The following is a 23387-nucleotide window of genomic DNA, read 5'->3' as shown; positions in this document are numbered from 1 at the left end:
TAATGGAATGTAGTCGAATTAAGTCGGGTGATGCTGAGGGAATTAGATTAGGAAATGAGACACTGAAAGTAGTAAAGGAGTTTTCTGTTTGGGGAGCAAAATGACTGATAATGGTCGATGTAGAGAGGATATAAAACATAGACTGGCAATGGCAAGGAAAGCGTTTCTGAAGAAGAGAAATTTGTTAACATCGAGCATAGATTTAAGTGTCAGGAATTCTTTTCTGAAAGTATTTATATGGAGTGTAGCCATGTATGGAAGTGAAACATGGACGATAAACAGTCTGGACAAGAAGAGAATAGAAGCATTCAAAATGTGGTGCTATGGAAGAATGCTGAAGATTAGATGGGAAGATCACATTACTAATGAGGAGGTATTGAATAGAATTGGGGAGAAGAGGAGTTTGTGGCACAACTTGACAAGAAGAAGGGATCGGTTCGTAGGTGAAGTTCTGAGGCATCAACGGATCACCAATTTAGTATAGGAAGGCAGCGTGGAGGGTAAAAATCGTAGAGGGAGACCAAGAGATGAATACATTAAGCAGATTCAGAAGGATGTAGGTTGCAGTAAGCACTGGGAGATGAAGAAGCTTGCACAGGATAGAGTAGCATGGAGAGCTGCATCAAACCAGTCTCAGGACTGAAGACCACAACAACAACAACAACAGAGTTCGTGTCGCACGGCCCTTCTGGTCCTGTTTCGCCTCTTAAGAATTGTTCTCGCAATGATGTCCTTAACCCTATTACACATACCTACAGGGCCTCTTGCCTGCTCCTTAACTCAAACACCAGGGAACTTATTTCATTACTTGACATCTTGTACAAAATGTTCTAATTCTCTGATCCAGACATAAAAGCTAAATATTATCAAATATCCTTAATACTTCCACCTAGCGCATTCATCTTCCTTCTACTGCTTTTAAGATCAGGGTATCGAATCAACAGGAATCTGAAAGACAACTGAATCTGAACTCACTGTTCTGCTCCATCTTGTACATACCAGAACAAGGACAACACCAAGCAGAACAGGTGCTGTTGTGGTGTCTCTTTCCGGTACTGATTTTCTAGATATAAATTTACATGCTACAATAAGGTTTGCGGATAGACTCGTCTCTCATACAGGTTCAAAAGTGTGTTTATAGACTGCATTAATTCCGGACCTATAGTTTAATTTAAGCGCATTAGATATGCGGCGGGTATCGTTTCCATAGGCTCCTCTGGTCGATACAAACGAGGCCGCGAAATATTCAGGTGCGATATCCCTGGAATCGTGGCGGGCAGATAGCCCCATTATCTAGCACGCTGTTTCAGTTCATAATAAACTGCTCCCGTTTAATGCTAGCCTCATTGCTGACGTAAGCTTCCCCTGCTCGGAACATCTAGCCCGTACTAACGTTTAACCAACGCAAATCGACCTGATGAAAGAACAATTTTCGGCTCAATCACTTATTTATCGTATTCTCTTACCTCCTCTTGTCCCATTAGCAGTTTCAGTGCCCAGAAATCCTACCCATCCCTTATTGTCATATTCGGACAGACTGTGATTTCCCATCAGTACCATTTTTGTAACTTCGCTTCTTCCATTTCTACATAACTGCAGTTGTTTTTTGCAACTAATAATAGTCGATGCGTTTTTAATTTTATAAATATCTTAAATAGGCACCACTTGACACGATACACATGAACTATCTAGGCCTAGTAACGTGCTTGTTTCCTGCCATTAGTGCGGAAAAGGAGCTCCACCAGTTTTCATCGATACTGTGGCTACCTTGAAATAAAAAGCTCGGTTTTTGTGCTTAGGTTCTAAATCCAACCGTAACACCTGTTGTAGTTCCTTCTGTATTTTCCTTAAATACTTTAAATAATGTAGTAGCCACAGCGATGGACATACAAAAACTCTAAATAATGCTCTGGCGACAGTAAATTTAGCCCCAACTGACCTCGTACAGGTTTCTGCGTAGCCTCCCGTAGTTCCGTTACTTTCCCTTCTGATTCCGAAACTCTGTCTTCCGCAGATAGTAACCATTTTGTCATTACTACTTCCCTATCTAAGACTTCTACTTCAGTTTGTAGTTCACTGATATTCCGATTGACTGTATCTTCTGTTGCTCAGACATATCGCTTTACTTCTCCAGTCAGTTGTCGTAGTAGTCATGTATTAATCAATACGTTTTTCTCCAAACGCAATCTGCATAGTGTGCCAGACACTCAGGGCTTTGTTCCCTTTTGCCCTCTTCTACGGTGTCGTTCACCCTCAGAATGTCTCGCTCATCAGCAGTGCTAAATATTGTTTCTATAAGCCGACCTCCAGCGTCGATATAACCCCTCTTCCTCCATGTGTGTGGAATAACCCCCAGTACCTGTGTCATCTCACTCCTTCGTTTCTCGTACACTACACGTAGCCTCTCACCTACCCCGGCATTTCCTTTGAGTATCTCATGCCTTTACGTTCCTTGACGGAACCTCGTTACGCATACCCCATACGGTGAATACCACCTGTACCACACAGCGGTGACTGGTGATCACTACGTCCTCCTGCTTCGAAAATAGCACTCCCTTTTCCCGGTGACGATTCCGAAACGCTTGCACTCCGACTGTGATCGGTAGTCCCGCTGTGAATCGTATAATATCACCTTCTCTGCACCTCGCTAACGGGCAGGAATACATATGACTTTTTCTCTCCTTAAATTCACTGCTGCTCCGCAGCTGCTTGTACTAACTACACCAAATCTGTACTTAACGTTGAATTCCTCTTTAATTGGCCTCATTTCATACAGGTTCCTCGCTACCGTTTCATTCACAACCTCTTGTTTTTCTGGTCCGCCTCTCCTACACCTAGAATAACTTCTGAACTCCTCTGAAGACATTTCAACCGACATACGTCCACAACTGTCGTTCGTGACGGCAGTTAAATCTTTACATTTACTAGCGACACAGTCGCTACCACTTGGTAAGGCCCCAGGTAATTTGCAACAAATTTCTTTTTCTTTCCCTTCAGCGTATAAGAAGTTAACAGCGTCACGAGCTGAACAACCGCATACTGTGGGATTCTTACCGTGCGGCCCACTGCTTCTTTCTATTTCTCCAATGATCGTGAATTTGCCCTCCGTATTCTAGTCCAAATTTCCCTGATCACTCAGGAAAACTTGTTAACAAGCTCTCCAGTCTTCCCTTTCTGCGTTTACAATATGTCGATCGGTGATGACATTTTATGACAATAGACTACAGGGCTATTACAAATGATTGAAGCGATTTCATAAATTCGCTGTAGCTCCATTCATTGACATACGGTCACGACACACTACAGATACGTAGAAAAACTCATAAAGTTTTGTTCGGCTGAAGCCGCACTTCAGGTTTCTGCTGCCAGAGCGCTCGAGACTGCAGTGAGACAAAATGGCGACAGGAGTCGAGAAAGCGTATGTCGTGCTTGAAATGCACTCACATCAGTCAGTCATAACAGTGCAAGGACACTTCAGGACGAAGTTCAACAAAGACCCACCAACTGCTAACTCCATTCGGCGATGGTATGCGCAGTTTAAAGCTTCCGGATGCCTCTGTAAGGGGAAATCAACGGGAAGGCCTACAGTGAGCGAAGAAACGGTTGAACGCGTGCGGGCAAGTTTCATGCGTAGCCCGCGGAAGTCGACGAATAAAGCAAGCAGGGAGCTAAACGTACCACAGCCGACGGTTTGGAAAATCTTACGGAAAAGGCTAAAGAAGAAGCCTTACCGTTTACAATTGCTACAAGCCCTGACACCCGATGACAAAGTCAAACGCTTTCAATTTTCGGCGCGGTTGCAACAGCTCATGGAAGAGGATGCGTTCAGTGCGAAACTTGTTTTCAGTGATGAAGCAACATTTTTTCTTAATGGTGATGTGTTTAAACCTCCTCTACCAAGAAACGTGCCAGAACTGCGAGCTCGCATCAACGATGCTTTCGAACTCATTGATGGGGACATGCTGCGCCGAGTGTGGGAGGAACTTAATTATCGGCTTGATGTCTGCCGAATCACTAAAGGGGCACATATCGAACATTTGTGAATGCCTAAAAAACGTTTTGAGTTTTTGTATGTGTGTGCAAAGCATTGTGAAAATATCTCAAATAATAAAGTTATTGTAGAGCTGTGAAATCGCTTCAATCATTTGTAATAACCCTGTACTTTATAAGGCGTTAATCCTGCACTCGTTTGTTCTTTTGAGTTGTAGGCCGAGACGAAATACTTCAAATGAACATCCTACTTGGTGTGAGATAAGTGAGCGTAGTATCGAAGCATCTTCCCGATTGCCGTATGCACTCTTTTAGTTCTTCCATTGGCGTGAGGATGGGGAGGACTCTTTCTTATTTTCTTCACATTCATTAACTTACACAATTACTTTAATAGGTCTGACCTGAAGTTCGTTCCCTCATCTGTTACTACTGTTTCAGGCACTGCAAACATTCATAAGTTCTTGTGCCACTGTTGCTGTCTGCTGGATTGGCATCGCGACCATTTCTACGCATCCTGAAAAATGATCTATAATAATAGATCATTTTCCCTGCAAGTGTTTTATTAAATGCACCTGAAGCATCAGTCTCCAAAAATTCGAATGGTGCTAATGCTTCAGTTAATCTCAGAAATGATGGGCGCTATATGCAATTCCGCATATATTGGTTTACTACACTCACCCTATCCCTCCATCAGTACATTCCAGCTACTCTTCTGTTGGTAGAGCTGCAACCTTCATAATCACCAACTAATATGTGACCATGAGTTCCTTGTATTCTCTAGTCCTTAGCTTCTCTGGTGCCATTACCTACGGACCCAACTTACTTTCTCTGCATATCAACGCATCTTGTTTACAAAACTGCGACTGCTTGAAATACTGCTTACATTCATCATCCATTCTCTGAGCAGGTTGCCATTTTTTATGCTCAGTACCCTGTAATACTGATCTTTTTCTATTTGCACCATCAGCATTTATGTCCTTATTCCCAGGTTTATGCATGACTTCGAAATCAAATTCACTTAGTCCTGCTGCCCATTGCATCAACCTACTAGAATTATCCTTTAACCTCAATAACTATATTAATTCCACATAGCCTGTTATTACCCTAAACTTTTTACTGCTCAGATAACACTAGAAAAATATGATTCCATAAGTAAGGCTTAACACCTACCTCTTGTAACAACACACAGCCAAGTGCATGGCTTGGTGCATCACATGATAAAACAGATTCTCTATTAAAATACGGAAATACCAATATCGGACTAAATTTTTTAAAGATTCTTATAGATCCTTAAAACCGTTCTGGCACTCTTCTGACCACACAAATTTAATACAATTTTTATAATAATTGTGTCAACAGTCTGGAAATATCCGCAAATCCTTTTACGAACTGACGGAAACAGCTCACCAGTCCCAAGAGCGATTTACAACTCCTTTACAGATTCTGGTACAAGAAACTCACGTACAGATTCAATTAATCTTGGGTCTGTCACAACCCCCATCTCTACTTATGAAATGACCTAGATGTGCTACCTCGTCCATCACAAAATTACAATTTTCTGAATGCGATGTTAATTTCCGTGTTTTTAACCTTAGTAATACTTCCCTTAATCGTTGCAGTTCTGTATCACTCCCACAGACGATTATGCCTTCAAGACACATAAACACTGCCGTGGTTTTAAACCTCTGAGCAAACAGCCCAACAATCTCCGAAATGTTGAAGATGCACTTTTTAACCCGAATGGCATTCTTCTGAATTGGTCGTGCGCCCAGGATGCTGAAAACACTGCTTTGTGTCGATCCTGTGATGCAACCTCTGTCTGGTGATATCCACTCTTCAAATATTCGTAAATTGCTGAAATATTTGTGCATTACCCTAAATAATCCAAGATTTCTGTGCTGTTTGGCAAAGGGTAGGCGTCCGTTATGGTTTTCAGATCTAGAAGTCTGTAATCACAACAAAACTTATATTTTTGTGTTCCATGACTCGATTTTTTTGGCATGACTATTATTACTTCACTCCATGCACAACTACTTTCTACAATTATTCCATCTTTCTGCTGTTTGTGGATAAATTCCTCCAAAATTGGCTGCAAGTACCTAATTATTCTGTATGGTTTGAGGTAGACTGGTGATTCATTCCTCGTTGGTATAGGGAGCTAGCTGCTAACAGCCCTTTTGGGAAAACATATCCTCAAATTCGAAAGGTAATTTTTCCAACCGTTCCCTATTGCTTCTCTCTAGACGCTTCACTGTTCGACGTAAGCCGGCCTCAGTGGCTGAGCGGTTCTAGGCGCTTCAGTCTGGAACCGCGCGACCGCTACTGTCGCAGGTTCGAATCCTGCCTCGGGCATGGATGTGTGTGATGTCCTTAGGTTAGTTAAGTTTAAGTAGTTCGAAGTTCTAGGGGACTGATGATCTCAGATGTTAAGTCCCATAGCGCTCAGAGCCATTTGAACCATTTTTTTGTTCCTCGTAATGAACTTTCAGTGACATTCGACGACTGTCTACGGCTGACAACCCACGTGCCCCATTTCTCTTCCTCCAGGATATCCATATTACCGATTAACAACCCCTTTGTTAATCCTATCTCAGCTGTGCTAAAATCATATATAGGAACATGTATCTTTTTTCACCCTTTGTTTCCTGTGTGTGTACTATACCTCATCCATTCTCTTCTAACATTTCCACCAGACGCAAAATTTCTACCTGCAGGGTACACTAAACACTGACATGATGTATTTCCCAGTATCCTAAATAGATAGTCCTGCAACTCAAGTCTTAGTGTATACGTTCGCAGTTTGATGGGTTCGTCTTTCACGACAGACTCGCCTTGTAACATTGCTACACTGAAAATGGCTTCACCAGACTGAAACATTTTTCTGTCAGATTTCAGCCACTATTGCCAAAGCATACGTACCGATCCTAATGGTGTGACATCTTTATACCCCTCCCACGTACTCTATACCATAGTGGGTCCCATTACTTACATTTCATTGGATCACTATTGGCGACCCACATATGCACCCGTGTGCCCAATAATATCTAGCAACCCTTTTTCCTACATTCCTCTTATCGCACAGTCCTCTTCTGTATACGGTTTCGTATCGTCCAGTCTTATTGGGAGTGACCGAAAGTGGACCTGGAGCTCCTATTGGCTTTAATACCTTATTCGCCCTCAGTTCTTTACTTTTAAAACTATTACTTCGTCTTATTATATTCACATCACCCCGAGGCTGGTGACACTGTCTCCTTACTTGCCCCATTCGTCCACATCTGAAACATTTTATACTAGCTGCAAACATTGTCCGTTCACCCTGCATTCCTCACACTCTATAGCTAACCGCACCTCTGTGCGCAAATCTGTCGGACCGACTGTCCGCTCATGTCTTGGCATTTCCTCTTAAAAAAGCATCAAGCTCAGCCTCTTGCAAAGTAATTCCATTGTCTCTAGAATCCTCTTCTAATTGATACATACATCCATTAATTTTCCCTATTCTGTCTGTATACGGTTTCACAGCTTCTGCATTTCTCTTAATTGTTACACCAAATTGTTCCGTATAAAGTCTTGACTGTCACCCATGTAGAGTGATATGAGACATCACGACAGTAGATTTATTTAATTAACTTCTATATTTCAGTTCTAGTTTGGTGGAGGCGTCCATTTTCTCTACATGTGAAACAATAGAAGTCTGTCATTCCCCTCCCGCCGGAGGTTCGAGTCCTCCATCGAGCATGGGTGTGTTGTCCTTAGCGTAAGCTAGTTTAAGTATTGTGTAAGTCTAAGAACCGATGACCTCGGCAGTTTGGTCCCTTTGGAATTAACACACAATTGAACAATTGAATTGAACATCTGCCATTGCTGACAGTACAAAGAGCAAGGCGAAGCATGACATCACTTGAATGCTGCTGTCAGCGATATTCCCAGCTTCCAGCTGCGAGTGTGATGACAGCATGACAGTGCTACTGGCCATACTTTAGGGGGGGGGGGGGGATGCGTGTGACCTCCTTCCAGAGGATGTCAGGCTCGCTGCTCAGCAGGAGCTGCTTTCGTGACTCAGGGCAGGCTGTCTTGCAATGTGGTTGTTGAACAACGGACCACATACTGCATTCCAGGATGTCGTTCCAGGTGTCACAGACTTTTCTTGTAGGCTGTGATACTCAGACGAGAATAGTACATGAATGGTCTAAACTTTTAGTTTAGGGCTTAGGGCACATACGCTAAATGCTTCAGTAGTGGCAAGTGAGGAATGCCTGCACCCTTCCCATAGCGTATAGCTATACCACACCGGACTGGCTCTGCCTCGCAGCAAATAACACTCTTGCCTGTCTGTGGCTCAATCTGTAGCAACAATGACTCCCCCGTTCGCGTTCTTTTTTTGACTGAATGTGGTCGATTCGCTGCAGATGGGTTCCACTTGTATTAGTGAGTTAATGTGCAGCTGTCATATGGTATTGATCATCCACTTGCTTCACACCTTCGCGTCAATCACTTTTTCGAACAGTCATGTCACTGAGCCTTTTGCTATGTCATTGCTTTCAATATAATAAAACTTTTTTAAAATTTTTGTTTGTGTTTCATTCGAAGTAAATTGTAGTTTCCTTCAATTAATTATTATTATTTGTCAGTTGAGTACAAATAGTCATTCAGTAGGATTTTATGGCAAGTCTTCAACGTAGGATTCCATATTATGGTCATTTTTAGATATCATGCTGGAAAATTTAAAATTTTACATAATTGTAGTTCGATTTCACATCCACACACAATGGGGTTTTGCAAAAAACTGGCGAATCTACCTCACTCCTCGTTTCTTGGGAGATTCTGTGGGTACACTAACTTTTTCTCTTACAATATAACACATAATTAGTTAGTAGATCTAGTGTACAGTTCATATCATTATTTCTATTTTGCGACCAATTGCGGCAAGCTTTGTTAAATTCGTGCTGGTGTTACATCAGCCATAGTTTGATGTTGACTGTTTCTTCGTTTATTTGTGTTTGCTATTTACTTTGTTCCTGAGGGTTCTGCCCCGCGTTTCTATGTCATTTGGCAGAGTTAATACGGTGTTGTGTTCGGAAGCATTTTGTGATCTATTAGTTTATGGTATCTATGTACCTTTAATGTTTTCTTATGTTAGGGAAATCTGTTGTAACATTCCACGAATTTTGTAATTGTGTGTATTAGTATTCATTCTGAATGTCACTCGAGCTAATGACTGGAGTCCAAAAGATTCATTAAAAGTAGATGCTATAGTGAATATAAACTACAGTCACACTGACGGAGTCGCAAACACAGGGGAAGATCACATGGTCGTTTCTGTAGTACAGCCATTCTCAAATGTGGCGATCAATCACATGACTGGGTGAGATCAAATGCAAAGTGAGGGTGATGCCCACCACCGTGATGATAGCACAGTTGGGACAATGGTGAGGTCAAATCACGACGTGAGAATGGTTTAGAAGACAGACTAGATGTCGAGGCCCAGAACAAAGCAAGTTCCTGCACGAAGCCGACCACCCTCACGATCAAATTCATCCACATCCCCACGCAACAATAGGATTGATACTGAACAGAGTAGGGACGATCTGTTTACACTCTTAAGGGAAATGGAAGAAAGGGCCGTACAGAAGGAACTAGAATTCAAGGAAATACTAAAAAAAAGTAAAAGAAGCAGAAAGAAGGACAATACAGAGGGAGTATGTAGGAGAAAGAGAACAACACAGGGAGGGAAAAATAGCAGAAAGAAGCGTAACAGAGGAGGAAAAAGAAGCAGAAAAAGGGCAACCCAGTGGGGCCAAGCAGTGATCGAAAAAATTGGAGCACAAGTAAAATAGGAAAGCTGAAAGAAGCGAACACTACAAGTGTGTGCCGCGAAGCAAGCACGTCAGGCTAAACTTTTAGCAACGTCAGAAGACAGAGACGCAATGAAGGCTCACGTGGACAACGAGAAGCTAAAAGAGCAGGATCGTGTGGTGTGAAAGCAGGAAAGAGACAGATCATGCGTGAAACGCATCGTCCATTGTGACGAAATCGCAAATGATTTTACAATTCTTCAAAAGCGCATGGAAGAGACATCAAGGAGCTTCCAGACGATGAATGATGTAGACAACTGCATACCACTATGCAGAACTTACGAGCCCATGCATTATGTGGCCAGTCCTGTAGTAAGACACACCGGTATTGTGAGAACAAAATCAGCACCTGATAACCTTTCAGGAGGGACTTTCTATTTCAGATACTTCGTGTCCACCAGAAAATTTCCGAATTACAATGACAACGGGAGCATCTTGCATCCCAAGAACTTCATCTTACAGTTTGACCCCTCGTTATCTCCAAAGCGACCACTAGAATTTAAATTACATTTCACCTGTGGATACGTCGTGGGCAATTGAACAGAAAGAATGTGCACGATAGCAGCAACATTCGTATTGTACAAAGAATTCATGGATGCGTTCTTGGTGAACTACTTGTCAACCAAGGCACAAGAACGCATCAAACACCATATCATTTTTTGTAAGGACCTGGTCACCTCAAGATTTAAGAGCCCTGTCATATTCTTAGAGGCTCTGTTCAAAAAGAACTAGTTCATTGATATCCATGTAGTGATGCAAAAATAATGAGCTTGTGCCATTTCAAGCTCCCACCACTCTACCAACAAATACAGATTGGCAAATCTGGTAACGATAATGAACCTTTGAAAGATCCCCTGTGAGAGTAAGAATTCTTGCTGGATTAGCAGAGCATGAGGGAAAGAAGACGTGGCTCTAATCTCAGAGGCAGCAATTGGCAGAAGAGAAACATTCATGGAGAAGGGCACACAAATTGAGGTAGAACTTCAAGTGCTTACAGACACAACAGCAACCAACTCGGCAAAAGAGGAGGCTGGAACTATCAGCACTATCGCCAGAATGATAAGAGAAGACAGTTGAGGCACAATGGGTTTACCGCTGGAAAGGATAGAGTTCAAGGAGAGGTCGTTGAACGCCGCTCACCTAAACCTTTTAGCAGTCGTCAACAGGGAAATCAGTGGGCATTCACATCAGCCATCTGAAACACTTAACTGATCAGAATAGTACTGGAACTTAGGAATCCATAGTATAGAGTACACTTTGTAGAACAGGTAATTTTGTTACTTTCTTCCTCCCAACTTCTATTATGTACCTCGTGTTACTTCAATATTAATATAAGTTCAAAACCCTTGTAAACAGAACTTGTGTGGTTGTGACTAATAAACTGAGGGTGCCAAATAATGTATCCCCTTCTTAGAAGGTGCGCCGGCCGGAGTGGTCCTTGCGGTTCTAGGCGCTGCGGTCTGGAGCCGAGCGACCGCTACGGTCGCAGGTTCGAATCCTGCCTCGGGCATGGATGTGTGTGATGTCCTTAGGTTAGTTAGGTTTTATTAGTTCTAAGTTCTAGGCGACTGATAACCTCAGAAGTTAAGTCGCATAGTGCTCAGATCCATTTGAACCAGAACGTGCCTTGAAGAACGCCAGCGTTGGCTGTAAAGAATGATTGAGAAGAGAAGACGTGCTGTCTGATATCTCCGTTATCTTTACTGTAGCGTTACGCGATTGTAAAACATATACCGTTGAGCTGCCTATGTTTTCCATAGCCAATAGGAAGTTTCCTATCTCTGTAGCGTTCTCAGGGCGTTCAGTTTCGATTTGGAACGAATCCACGGCACCGCTGCATGGACCCATATCTGTAGAGTGAAGATTTTGCTTTGTATTGTGTAGTGTGATTACAGGGAGCACTTTCACTTATCTCGTATCACAGAAAAGAGTTTTATCACTACTGTAAGAGGGACAGAGTACGCTGTATTGTAACTGTGGAGACGCGGACTACGAGAAAAGACGAGACACCAATGTTTACATCTGCTTTAATTCCACGAATGGTCCATCCTTTCTCACAAGAGCATAGGTTCAGAAATTTATTAGTAAAATTTTTTTTCAAGACAAAGGTGAAATAAGTTAAGGAAGATGTTCGACGTGTTGCCTTTATCTACAGGACATTCTGCTTACAGCGATACATTTATACGAGTATTACGTCTAATAAGTAAGTGGTACAAATTACATACGCGTGAAAATGTACATGTTCTAATGTAGTCTTGGCTACGTTCAGTTACGCAGCTTTACAATAAGTTCTACCGATTTGATAATTCTATTATTTCGTGTAGCTTTTCGCATGATGTGTTTTACAGCCTTGCTGTATCTTAATGCATAGCTTCAGTATTGTGCAGAACCGACCAGACAATGGTGCGGCGAAGGGCTGTGCTGGTAAGGGTGACTTATGCTGATGCGGCTCGAACACACAGCAGTGGGCGGACATAGGGTGTAGCGGTGCGGCCGGTGGCTACCGGGGCGGGTGGCTGCCGCTAGAGATGAAACACAAGTGGCTCTCGATACTTCTGATCAGTGGGCAGTGGCAATGACCGCAGACTACTTTAGGTCTCCTCGCCCTGTCGCGTGCTGACATGGGCGGTGTGATTCGTTACGTGCACTGATAAATGACGCTGGGATAACGGAATTATCTTTCTCCCTCAGGGAGCATCAAAGTAGGCAGGTTGCAGTCCTGTAGCTCTGTGCTTGCAATGATGTCCACATATTTTGTCTCTGTGAGACCACCCCTATAAACAAAGTACTCTCAGCGGCAGTCCCATTGATAGGGTACACATGTTGTGGACTCCTCTGTAATTCACAACCTACTTGACTTGCACATGTGCTCTCGACAATTCTCTGTCAGTAGAGTCGAGTTAACCCCTTAAGTGTTGCCGACGTGTGCGAGACTCCACACGCTGAGAAGACGGCGATGAGATGATAATTCTGGTGTTCATGATAGTTGCAACGACTGATGGACGCAGTTGCTATTCCTGTCCCGTGATGGCGCTTGCCTAGGATATGCCCACGGCTGTCCAGCCCTTTGCACACCAGTGGTCAACCCTCTGATTCACGACTCTCTGCGAAACAACACTCTGCTGTATCTGTAGTGAACCACACTGCGTTGTGTGAGCGTGTGACAGTGACACATGCACTTGACACAAGTCTCAGTGTTCATTAGTAATTTCGTTATTTTCTGCACAACAATACAGATTCCTCTTTTTTCAACAGTATTAAAATATGTCGGCATACTTCCATAATTTTACCCCATTACGACACGAAAATGCCAATGACTATAGCAAGACTCTTGCCACAATCAACTCTAAACACGAACGATGAAACGTGACCATCTCATATCCACACTGTAAACCAATAATTTGCTTTAGTATGGTGCTGTTACCTACACCTTTTTGATGTAACCCTTGGTGTACTTGCAATATTAGTTTAATAATGTCTCATTTACCCAAACCATATCATTCAACATCACACTCACACTTGTGACATTTCACGCTAGATAATTTGCATTACGTCATTTGTATGCCCACAGCGTAATCCTCCATGAAGACCCCCTGCGTCACATTTTCTCCGCAAGTCACATAACGCTAAGCCGTTTTCTCTGCCTGTAACTTCATTTTCCAAGACTTACTGTTCAGCATGTTAGTAGTAAACAATTTGATGTCCAGCTCATTCTATATAGCTATCGTTCCAGCGGCATCGATTATATGTATCACGTCTTTCACTAAGCAATAGATTTTAAAGCTTATCAGAATATATTTCGGTCGTTCTTCTACTTGAAAGTTTCGGAACATCTAACATAATTATGAAATGGGTTGGACTCTGTGAATAGCTCTTTAGCTACTTTAGTGTAGTACACACATATCTGCGAAACAGTAACCACTGACTCATGCCAGAGTCTTCGCTGATAACCTTGTATTGTACTGTAACACTAAGCAATTAGTAACTGTACTAGCAGGAGAGTCATACCATGTTACGTTGTTCACTGTTGTATTAGTTAAGTCTGCTGGCGCAGATATAGTGTATAATCAACATTAAACTAGTTCATATGTTTTCAAATTCTGTGCTCGAGAGCGTCATCCTGTGGCAGAACACAGGCTGAACATATACTCTGTTTCCGTCCCTGTTATACTATTCCATGCTGCACAATTTAGTAAATCGCAATCAAAATTATACTGTACCGGGGAGGTTATGAAAGGCTTCAAACCATCTGACTTGCATTTCTAGCTACATTCATCTTCCTCTTGTCACAAGTGGCCATAGGTGGAACACAGTAGGTTCATCATGTAAGAAGTCTCACGGCATTATTTAATGTTTCTGAACATATTGTATGAAACTACAATGGTTATCTGTTGAGGCCTGTGATTCCATTTTATGAGTGTTTCAGAATCGCTCACTTCGCACAGAACTAAGAGAGCGACAGGGGAGACCACAGGGTATTCCGCACGGTTCGGCTGTGTAGGTTAACGGCGCTAGTATCAAGTGCTGGCTGCCGTCTAATAATTTATGGTGAGATATCACAAGTTTAAGAATTTCTGGGTCTATGCGTTAGGAAGAGAAGCCTTGCGGAGTTCCCATCACGTTGGTTAGGCTTCTGGAAATACATAAATGTGTAAACAACCCTCCGATCCGCCATTCGCCTACTGAAGTCAGACGAGGATTTCTAGAGCAAAGTGGAGAGGAAGATGTGGTCTAATTGACATTCTATGGTGCAATTTTATGAAATGTAGTAATTTTCAAGTTATTGACGGAAGCAGTAATATATTTCCTGACTGGTGGTTGTGACCGGAGCAGCACAACCAGCAATGTCGGGAGCGGGGACACGTGGAAATGGTCTCTTGGTTTGAATGTGGAACGTGAAAGGTCCCTAGTATTATACGTCGGGAACTCTGAGTTCAAACGGTGGATGGGACTTCATAGCGTCTGAGTCCTAACAAGAGATATTCTGCATCCTCACATGCGACCAGACATGGCCGACTTACCGCCATAACAGACTGATGAGAGTGTGCATCAACACCGGAGATACCCTTGCCACACATAGCATCATTTTCAATTATTATTCACTCAACCACCGGTGTAGCTAATGCATTTGGTGAATCGCCCTCTCATTAGTGATTGAATATGCTGCTAGCATACGGTAATGCTTTCCTAGTTGCTGCCGGCCGGTGTGGCCGTGCGGTTAAAGGCGCTTCAGTCTGGAACCGCGTAACCGCTACGGTCGCAGGTTCGAATCCTGCTTCGGGCATGGATGTGTGTGATGTCCTTAGGTTAGTTAGGTTTAAGTAGTTCTAAGTTCTGGGGGACTGATGACCACAGAAGTTAAGTCCCATAGTGCTCAGAGCCATATTCCTAGTTGCTCCATACCTGTATTGCTCATATTTTTTGTACCAATCACGTAAATGATTCTTTTCCTGGGTCATTGCTTTGAACATAATACATCACATTAATTTTTATTTGTACTTCATTTGAAGTAATTCGTAGTTTCCTTCTGTCAATTATTGTTATTACTTTGCCGATCGAGTAAAATTAGTCATTGAGTAGGGTTTTATAGCAGTCCTCCATCTTAGGATTCCTTGTTAGGGCCATTTTTGAGATTGGGATTACGATCGGCAATTACATTTTACATCAGGTTTTAAGGGGAGTGTGACGGAGTTTGGGCAGTTGCATCATTCCGGTGCGATTTCAGAAACACACACCGCGAGGCTTTACATACTACAGCGTCAGATCACAGCACAATTAAGTACGAATTTTTGGAACAATCGCATTCGTTTATTCTGTCATCAGAACTGTCAGTTATCAGAAGTGTCGTTATACACCTCAAACGGAAGAGCGCATTCTGCCATGGATCATCTGTTCTGGGTAACGTCGTCGCTTAGGGTATCGTCCGTTTCAAATGTAGAGAGATTCTCCGACTGTTCCAAACGGCTTCTTTGAGCCCAACCACACGTCCACTCTCAAATTCTGACATCTGCGTATATCTTTCAGAATCCAAATTATTCTTACAATTTTTTTGTGAATGGTATAATGGTGTTGTACTGATACATACTGATACATACTTAAATAAAGAAAACATTTCCAAAATATTTAAGAAACCAAACTAACTATCAGCTTTTTCCCCATGGAATAATTAATACTTAGTAAAACCTGTCAAGGAAACATTATGGTATACTTACTGCTTACAAGTAGCCATGTAATTTACCCTAGACATACCTGTAGAAGTAGTCTTTCACTGTTTATATGCTAGTATCGCCTTCCTTATACTTACTATTCGTTGAGCTGTACTATGAATATCTTACCTTTTGCTGTGTAAGGTGGGACGATATTACCCCTTACATGAGTCAATTTAACGTGACTATAATGACTTTGCGAGCACTTTAGGTCAATAAAAACGACTAACAGTGGCGCAATCTCTTTGTAGAAAATTAGTTGTTGTTTGTTGGAGTAATACTCTCGATTACAGTGTATAAAAAGTCTGTGGAAACGTATCGGGGCGCTGGCTATGTAATGCAGGGAGAATTACGTGATTTTGTAACTATCGAATTTTGCGTCAATGCATTAGTTGCGAGGCAACGGGGACGGCGCTCGGCCAGCAGCCTGACAGCGCGTCCCCAGGTGTGTAACCTCAAGTGTTTACAAAACAGAGCAGTGGCTTCCTGGGCGTGCTTTTGAATAATTGAAGTGGGGCAAGCCAGGAGTCCCTTTGGAATTAAAAATTCCGGAAAAATTGTTGTTATCCGCAGCTGTGGATCTTCCCAGGTGGATTGGGTGGAGTTCACTCACGAAATTTGGTACAAAGGGAAGAATAGTGGAAAATAGTTCGATTCCCAGGCCGTACATTGGTCGGCACTGGGAAACTGGGAATTTTGAGCGTTTCTAGGGATGTGATTCACTCGGTTAAGTTTTGGTGAGGAAAACAGAGGCGAAGGGCGATCTTGCTCGACTCTCTGTTGACGTCTTCCGTCTTGGGCTGTCGTTCTGAGAGGACGTGAGCCATGTCAGCTCTTCGCTGATGGGAAGATTGTCGCAATTTGAGAAGTTTATGTACAGCAGTCTGTTGTCCAAGTATTGAAGGAGTGTAATTTCCGAGGCGCCGCACCCGGATTCCATGGCCACGCCGTCGCCCGCTGGAGACCGCAGCCACAGTAGCAGTATTACGGAGAGATTGCTCCTACTTTGGCCTGTGTTAGAAGTAGCGTTAAATAGTTGGATCACGTGCAATTGCTATTTCCACTGAGGTTTCACGATACCTTGGGATGTACTAATTCTTCTCATTTTTCGTTTTTTGTCGATGTCAGTCGGTCAGCCAATTTATAAGACATCGCGTTTTGTACCGATTTTGACACAGTTCACAGCCAATCCCAGCTACGAGGGTAATTCATAAATGGCTCATTTGTGTTTTTGTTCAGCACTGGTCTGAAGTTGATAGTAAATTTATTGATTCGTTAGAGCTTTTAATTTCAGTAATTTGATCTTGAATTCACCTCTTGCTTTATTGTTTTTCTTTGTAATTGTCTGATATCATTGAACCCCTTAAGTGTTCGTTATGGTTCATGTTTGGAATTGAAATTAGGCGTGATTTATCATCAACATTACCACCGCAGATTAATTAATGGCGACAGGGTGACATTTAAATCTAGCGTTATTCGTTCTTGCATACATTTCCACTCACGATTTCTCTGTAAGTGGTTTGACAGGGGTGAAGAAACGCAAAGTCCAGACAAGCAGCAGGTGGGATGTTACAGCTGCAAGACTCTGAACATAACATCACTAATATCAGACACACTGGAGCCAATCACTCATACTGTTCCTACCAGGCCACGTGATACGTTATTGCAGTTTATTTCTAGCTCATCGTCTTAAGACTCTACATTAAAGGATTGTACAGCGATAATATATCGAAATAAATATCTGTAAATTTGAGGACCTAATTTTGTATTCATAAATAGGAATATTCGACTCATTACATTTTTAAACAAACTGAATGGTATTCATATAAAATATAAAACCAATTAATGAAGAATACAAAACCACTTCTATGAACTAGTTACACGATTGTTCAAATTCTCGACACTTTAAAGTTTCGCGAAAGTCTCAGATAGATATTGGTTATCTTCAGTCCCATGTCACTTATCCCAAAGTGAGACTCTGGCTGTTATGTACCCGGTAGCATTCTGATTTTAGGCGTTGCAATACTACCCTAGTGTTGATTAGTAACAGCCGAAGAAACATATTATTAAACAGGAAAAAGTCGATAGTAGTTACTATTAAAAAAAAAATTACCATTTGTGTACAGAAATGCCGTTAAGTGTCCTTTGGGTGAGTTTGCTAGAATTCAGCTTTGTTGGTGCAGAACATCTTTCACAGAGCAAGTTGTAAACAGTACATTCGTAAGGGGGGTCCTTTCCTGAAAGGAGGAACAATTGCTCTCTCAGGATTTCAATGAGCACATCACGCGATTCACTAATCTTTAAATCAATGTATAAGCTTCAGAATGTAAGTTAACACGTGTCATCTCACTCTAAAAACTTTGGTCAACGAGAATGCTACACTGTTTGAAATGTACTCCGAAGTTGAACTATAGGGAACGGTACTGTTCTTGTTGGGAAAACGTCTTAACGGTAATCAAATTCACCGTGAAATTCCGGCAGGATATGAACCAAATGCAGTGTGGCATCCAGTCTTATTGAAACGTTGTCAACTACTACACCATGGTGCTGGCCACAAAGTTCGTATCTCGCAACATAAGGTCTCCATCTTTTCGGTGAGGTGAAAGAACATCAGAAGGGAAAAGACATTTTCCGACTATGAGGATAGAGGGTGTATTTACCGTCGAGGAGATGAACGGCTGGGAGCACATTCCGACCATTGTCTATACAGACGTTGTGACTAGACTGAGTAACAGTGCCACGTTCAAAAGTGTAGTCCAGAACTGAAAAAAACTTATTTGGCCTGCGTTAACAGTGTGTAATTATTTTACCAAGGCCCCTTGTATTTTCTTCATTGTACTGTTCTGTGCGTCTGAAAACCAACGAATGAAAGGTTTCTGTAATACTGAGTAAACAAAATAAATACTGAGTAACAGTTATATTTTATTTACACCATAAGATACACAGAAAGACATGTTTATTTAGCAGCAAATACTCCTCCCCTGGCGTGGCAGAGATTAGCGCACTGGCGTCCCTGACGTGGGCTCATTAGCGCCGGGGACACCAGCTGGCGTCTCTCTCACTCTCTCTCTCTCTCTCTCTCTCTCTGCAATCCTACATCCTCTTACTTCAGCACTGGGCCAGAGGAATCTTATCTTTTAACAGCAAACACAGCAGGCCATTGAACCGAGCCAGCAACACGACAGCTTACAGTCCATCTTGTATATCCACAAAAACTGTCTTTAAACAGAATTAGAAAGCAAAGTGTCAACAGTCAAGATATCTCACATAAGTAAATCACATTGACTCATAACACGAGCAAGACCAATAAAAAATATTACACACAGTTCGTCATCATAGCAATGAATATACTTCTGCAGAGGCAGCTGGAATAGAAGAAAGCGAGGAATACATTTACTGTAAAAAACAATTTCAGATAACCACAGGTCTGTGGAGATTTTGTGGTTTGACGTGGAATTGTTTTCTATATTCACAGATATTTTGATATGCGGTTCTGCACATGCGGTATGGTATTTTCAAATTTTGATTCGGTATATGTAAGATTTATTGTCTTGTTTACGGAGAAGCTACAGACTAGTAGTAACGGTTAACACTTAACTCTCTTGAACTTTCTTGTGTTTACAGGTGGTGTTTGGTAGAACACAGCTAACCCTCGTCGTACGGTGATAGATGTGAGAAAAAGAAATGTGTAACATGGAAATCACGGATGTGCGAACGCTTACAAGATGTCGCGAGAATTAACGACCTGATGTAGGGAATTTAAGACATGAACAAGATGGTATGGTAAATTATTACAGAGTAAACTGGATGTGTGGCAAAATGAGGATGTTTGTGCTCATGTTAGAAATCTTTGAGATAGCATAAAGAAGAGATAAAATGGAGAAAGTTTCAACTATTTCTAAGTCTGTAGTTGTACTATAGGTCTATCAGTTGAGGATATTAGGAGTTACTTGTCGATCAGGTTAGTGTTTCAAAATTTTCTGCATAGTTTTCTGGGCTATGACCTGTAAGGAATTAAAAACGACAAATGCATTTATGAAAGAACAGGTCATATTAAAGTGGAGTATGATCTGTTATCAGCTTTAAGAAATTATGTATCGGACTGCAAGTCACACTCTGATTTGTGAAAGTAGTCACTGTGATGTTTTAACGAGTCGAATCAAAGAAGTATCCCATGACACTGATGACAAGGAGTTACTAACGACACAGTGCCACGAAAAACGTGGCACATACTAGTCAGCAAAGGAGTCTTCCCGGCTTCGCTAAAGCAGCTCCTCCATACAGCTCATTCAATCATCCGTTGCAGTTCTATACCGAAAGAGTTCATTCGCATTCAGCAACGGTATGTTGTCTCGCACTCACTTCTCGCAGGTGCCACTCGCCAGTTCAGCATCGCGTGCTCAACAACGAAGGCGAAAGCTGAAGAGGACGACGTCAGCAGAGCAGATATTCGGTTTTCGTGCTGTTCACATTAGAGTGCCGTCACTGAGGCCTCTTTGGCGGTGGGCCGTAGGAAACTGGCTGCGCCGTTGCGGTGCTGGAGGGGCAGCAGCGCCCCCTGATGGCTGGCGGCGGCCGCGACGGTGCTGCTGTTGGCGGTGGGCGCGGCAAGCTGCGTACGGGTCGTGCCGTCTTCCAAGCCGCCGCCGCCGCCCAGGCCCGTACCCGTCTCGGCGCAAGACGTGGGCCGCGCCAGCACTGGAACACGGACGGCGGGTAAGCAGATCTGCTAATTGCAACAAGGCCTAATTACTTCATATAATGATAACCGTGGCCAATTATAAGTACAAGAATAAGCGCACGTCTATGTGACGTCAGCAATGTAGTGTTAAATGTGGACCGACACAAACGTATGGATGCTGAAAAGTTAACAACAGCACAATACGTTGGAGGCGAGTACACTGCCTGAAAAGAAAGAGGAACGTAAACGACACTGTGAAACTGTGCGAAGCGACAGGAGAAGCTCAAAGTGTTTACCATAATTAGCTACGTCAGCTACAGTGCGAGGACATAAAACACAACGAACATTATTTGAGAATGCGTGAACAAACGTTTCAGATTGCCACGATGAAATTGGCCTCTAATATTTGCATACACAACACTTCTTTAAGAAAAATCACTTTTCAATTTCATTCATCTCAACCGATGTATTTGAAAAGCCTGCAACTGCGTCATTGATGATTTAATTAGTGAAACACTGCCCTAGCTACGTATTTTTCCGTGCTTGATATGTAGCTTTTCGAGAAAAATAAATATTCACATAAGGATTTTATGTGGTTTTTGTATGTGTGTTATCTGCTCTTTTGCCGTGCAGTTGTAATTCACAGGTTACTGCAATCGGACAAATTTCTTTTGACCGGTTTTCCAAAACATTGCATAAAATACCTATGTAAATATTTGTACTTCATCTTGGAAATAATTTCTTGAAAAGTATCGTGCAGAAATTCTTAACTAACACAGTGTTTCATTGTTTAAATCATGAATGCTATTTCTGCTAGAGGTCTTGGCCAAGTTAAGATTCTTACCAACAGGCGAAAGCTATTCCATCTTGCGATATATTACTCGAATCTCCATGTACTATTTTACATATTATTGCAGAAACATGTGAACCAATATATAAATCACCTAATGAGTAAGTTATGAGGGCTAAGTTAGGTTATTAAGAGTACAAATAAATACATACATTTCACTTATGTATAATTTCAAAAAACTTGGATTTTCACATCCATTCTTGTTATATGTCAGCTTAACATCATTTGCAGAGCTGCAAATTCGAACACAGCTGGTATTTCTTTGTAAGATTCCGACCGCTTATTACGGGTTTTGTAGTCACTATGCTTTGTGTAATGAAGAATTTCGTATTCTTCATATTTTGCAATGTTCACTATGGTGGTAGGCACGCACCACATATACATCGTCATTTTATAGCTTACATGCGCTAAGGCAAGTGAAGTGGCATTTAAGCAATGGCCGTAACTCTTACTTTTATCAAAGACGTTCGATAAAAGCTTCTCTACTAAATAGCTTTTATACATATTTATCTTTGGCCACAAACACAATATTTCTGACGTCACAAGGACGTGCGCTCAAGTTAGGTCACGGTGCAAATGTAACTTAAATACTCTCCTATAGGTCAACGTACGAACTGATGAACGGCCTATATTCAGAATTGCGTGCTGTTTGTCGTATAGGATAATTGTACTGCAGTGAATATGCAGTTGGCTATTAAAACTGGAATAGCAGGAAAAAACAGCAAGTAACGAACGTTTAGTTATTGTGCATATTCGTTAATGAACATGTGGTCTAGGGGTAGTGATTCGGACTTGTAATCGAAACAGCGTGGGTCCCGACTTCGAGTCTATCAATGACTTAAATATTATTGAAAAGTCGTCAACAGTGCCGGACAAGGACTTCCGACACACACTGTCATCCTTGCTCTGTCAAAGGCCTTGTCAAGGAAGGCGGAGGAATGGACGGAGGTTTTGGGAACCCCCTTTCCCTTTGGATGGGAAATTCTCCAAATAAGCCGTAAGAATCAGCAATGATCAACTGCACGCGGATGCAGAAGGCAATGATAACTACAACATAAAAGGCACAAAATATGTATCCATAGGATGCGTGACCTGAAATAAAGAGAGGATCTGTCCATAGGCTAATGATTCCGCACTAGTTCCCAATTCGGATTTCTGAGAGGGTACGATCAAAGGGCGGCGGGGGGGAAGGGGCGGAAGGGGGGTGGTGAACGTGAGAATAAAAGTTGAATAACCAACGAAGAGGTAACATTCAACGAGAAGGAGCATGTATTGTCAGAAGTTATAACGTAGTAGGAAAACTAGAAAATCTCAAAAGAGAAATGTAAGACCTCAGAGTAGATAGTGCAAGTCAATCAAGTGAAATGGAAAGAATATAATGATTTCTCGTCGGACGAATATTAACAACAACGTAATATGTATGAGAGGAGTGGGATTCGTAATGAATCGGAAAGTAGAGCAGGTTGTGAGCAAGTGGACGTTCAGTGGTAGGATTGTTCGTATCATATTCGACAGCAAACTATCGCCGACAATGGCTGTACAGGTATAAATGCCGAGGTCACAAGGAGAAGAACAAGAGATGTATACGAGGTTAGTGAACAGGTAATTCTGTATGTAAACGGAGATGAAAATCTAATAATTACGGGAATTGGACGTGGTTGTAAATGAAGGAACAGAAAGGATGTTACATGCCTGGCATTTGAAATGAGAGAAGAGACAGACTAATAGAATTCTCTGTTCAAGAATGTTACGAGTAGTTACACTTGGAGAAAATGAGACACAGAAGATTACAGATGCGTTTCATCATG

General features: G+C 42.1%; 1 protein-coding gene across 1 annotated transcript in view; it reads right to left on the bottom strand.

Moving 5' to 3' along the window:
- Nucleotides 1-20519: 20519 nt before the first annotated feature.
- LOC124788822 (neuropeptide Y receptor type 2-like) overlaps nt 20520-23387 on the bottom strand; it is a 132627-nt gene continuing 129759 nt past the window's right edge. Inside the window, exon 5 of the mRNA XM_047256103.1 lies at nt 20520-20746. Coding sequence (XP_047112059.1) covers nt 20520-20746 — 227 coding nt within the window. The remainder of the gene's footprint in view (nt 20747-23387) is intronic.

Source organism: Schistocerca piceifrons, chromosome 3 (genome assembly GCF_021461385.2).
Source record: "Schistocerca piceifrons isolate TAMUIC-IGC-003096 chromosome 3, iqSchPice1.1, whole genome shotgun sequence".
NCBI lineage: Eukaryota > Metazoa > Arthropoda > Insecta > Orthoptera > Acrididae > Schistocerca > Schistocerca piceifrons.
This window is presented reverse-complemented; position numbering and strand designations above follow the sequence as displayed.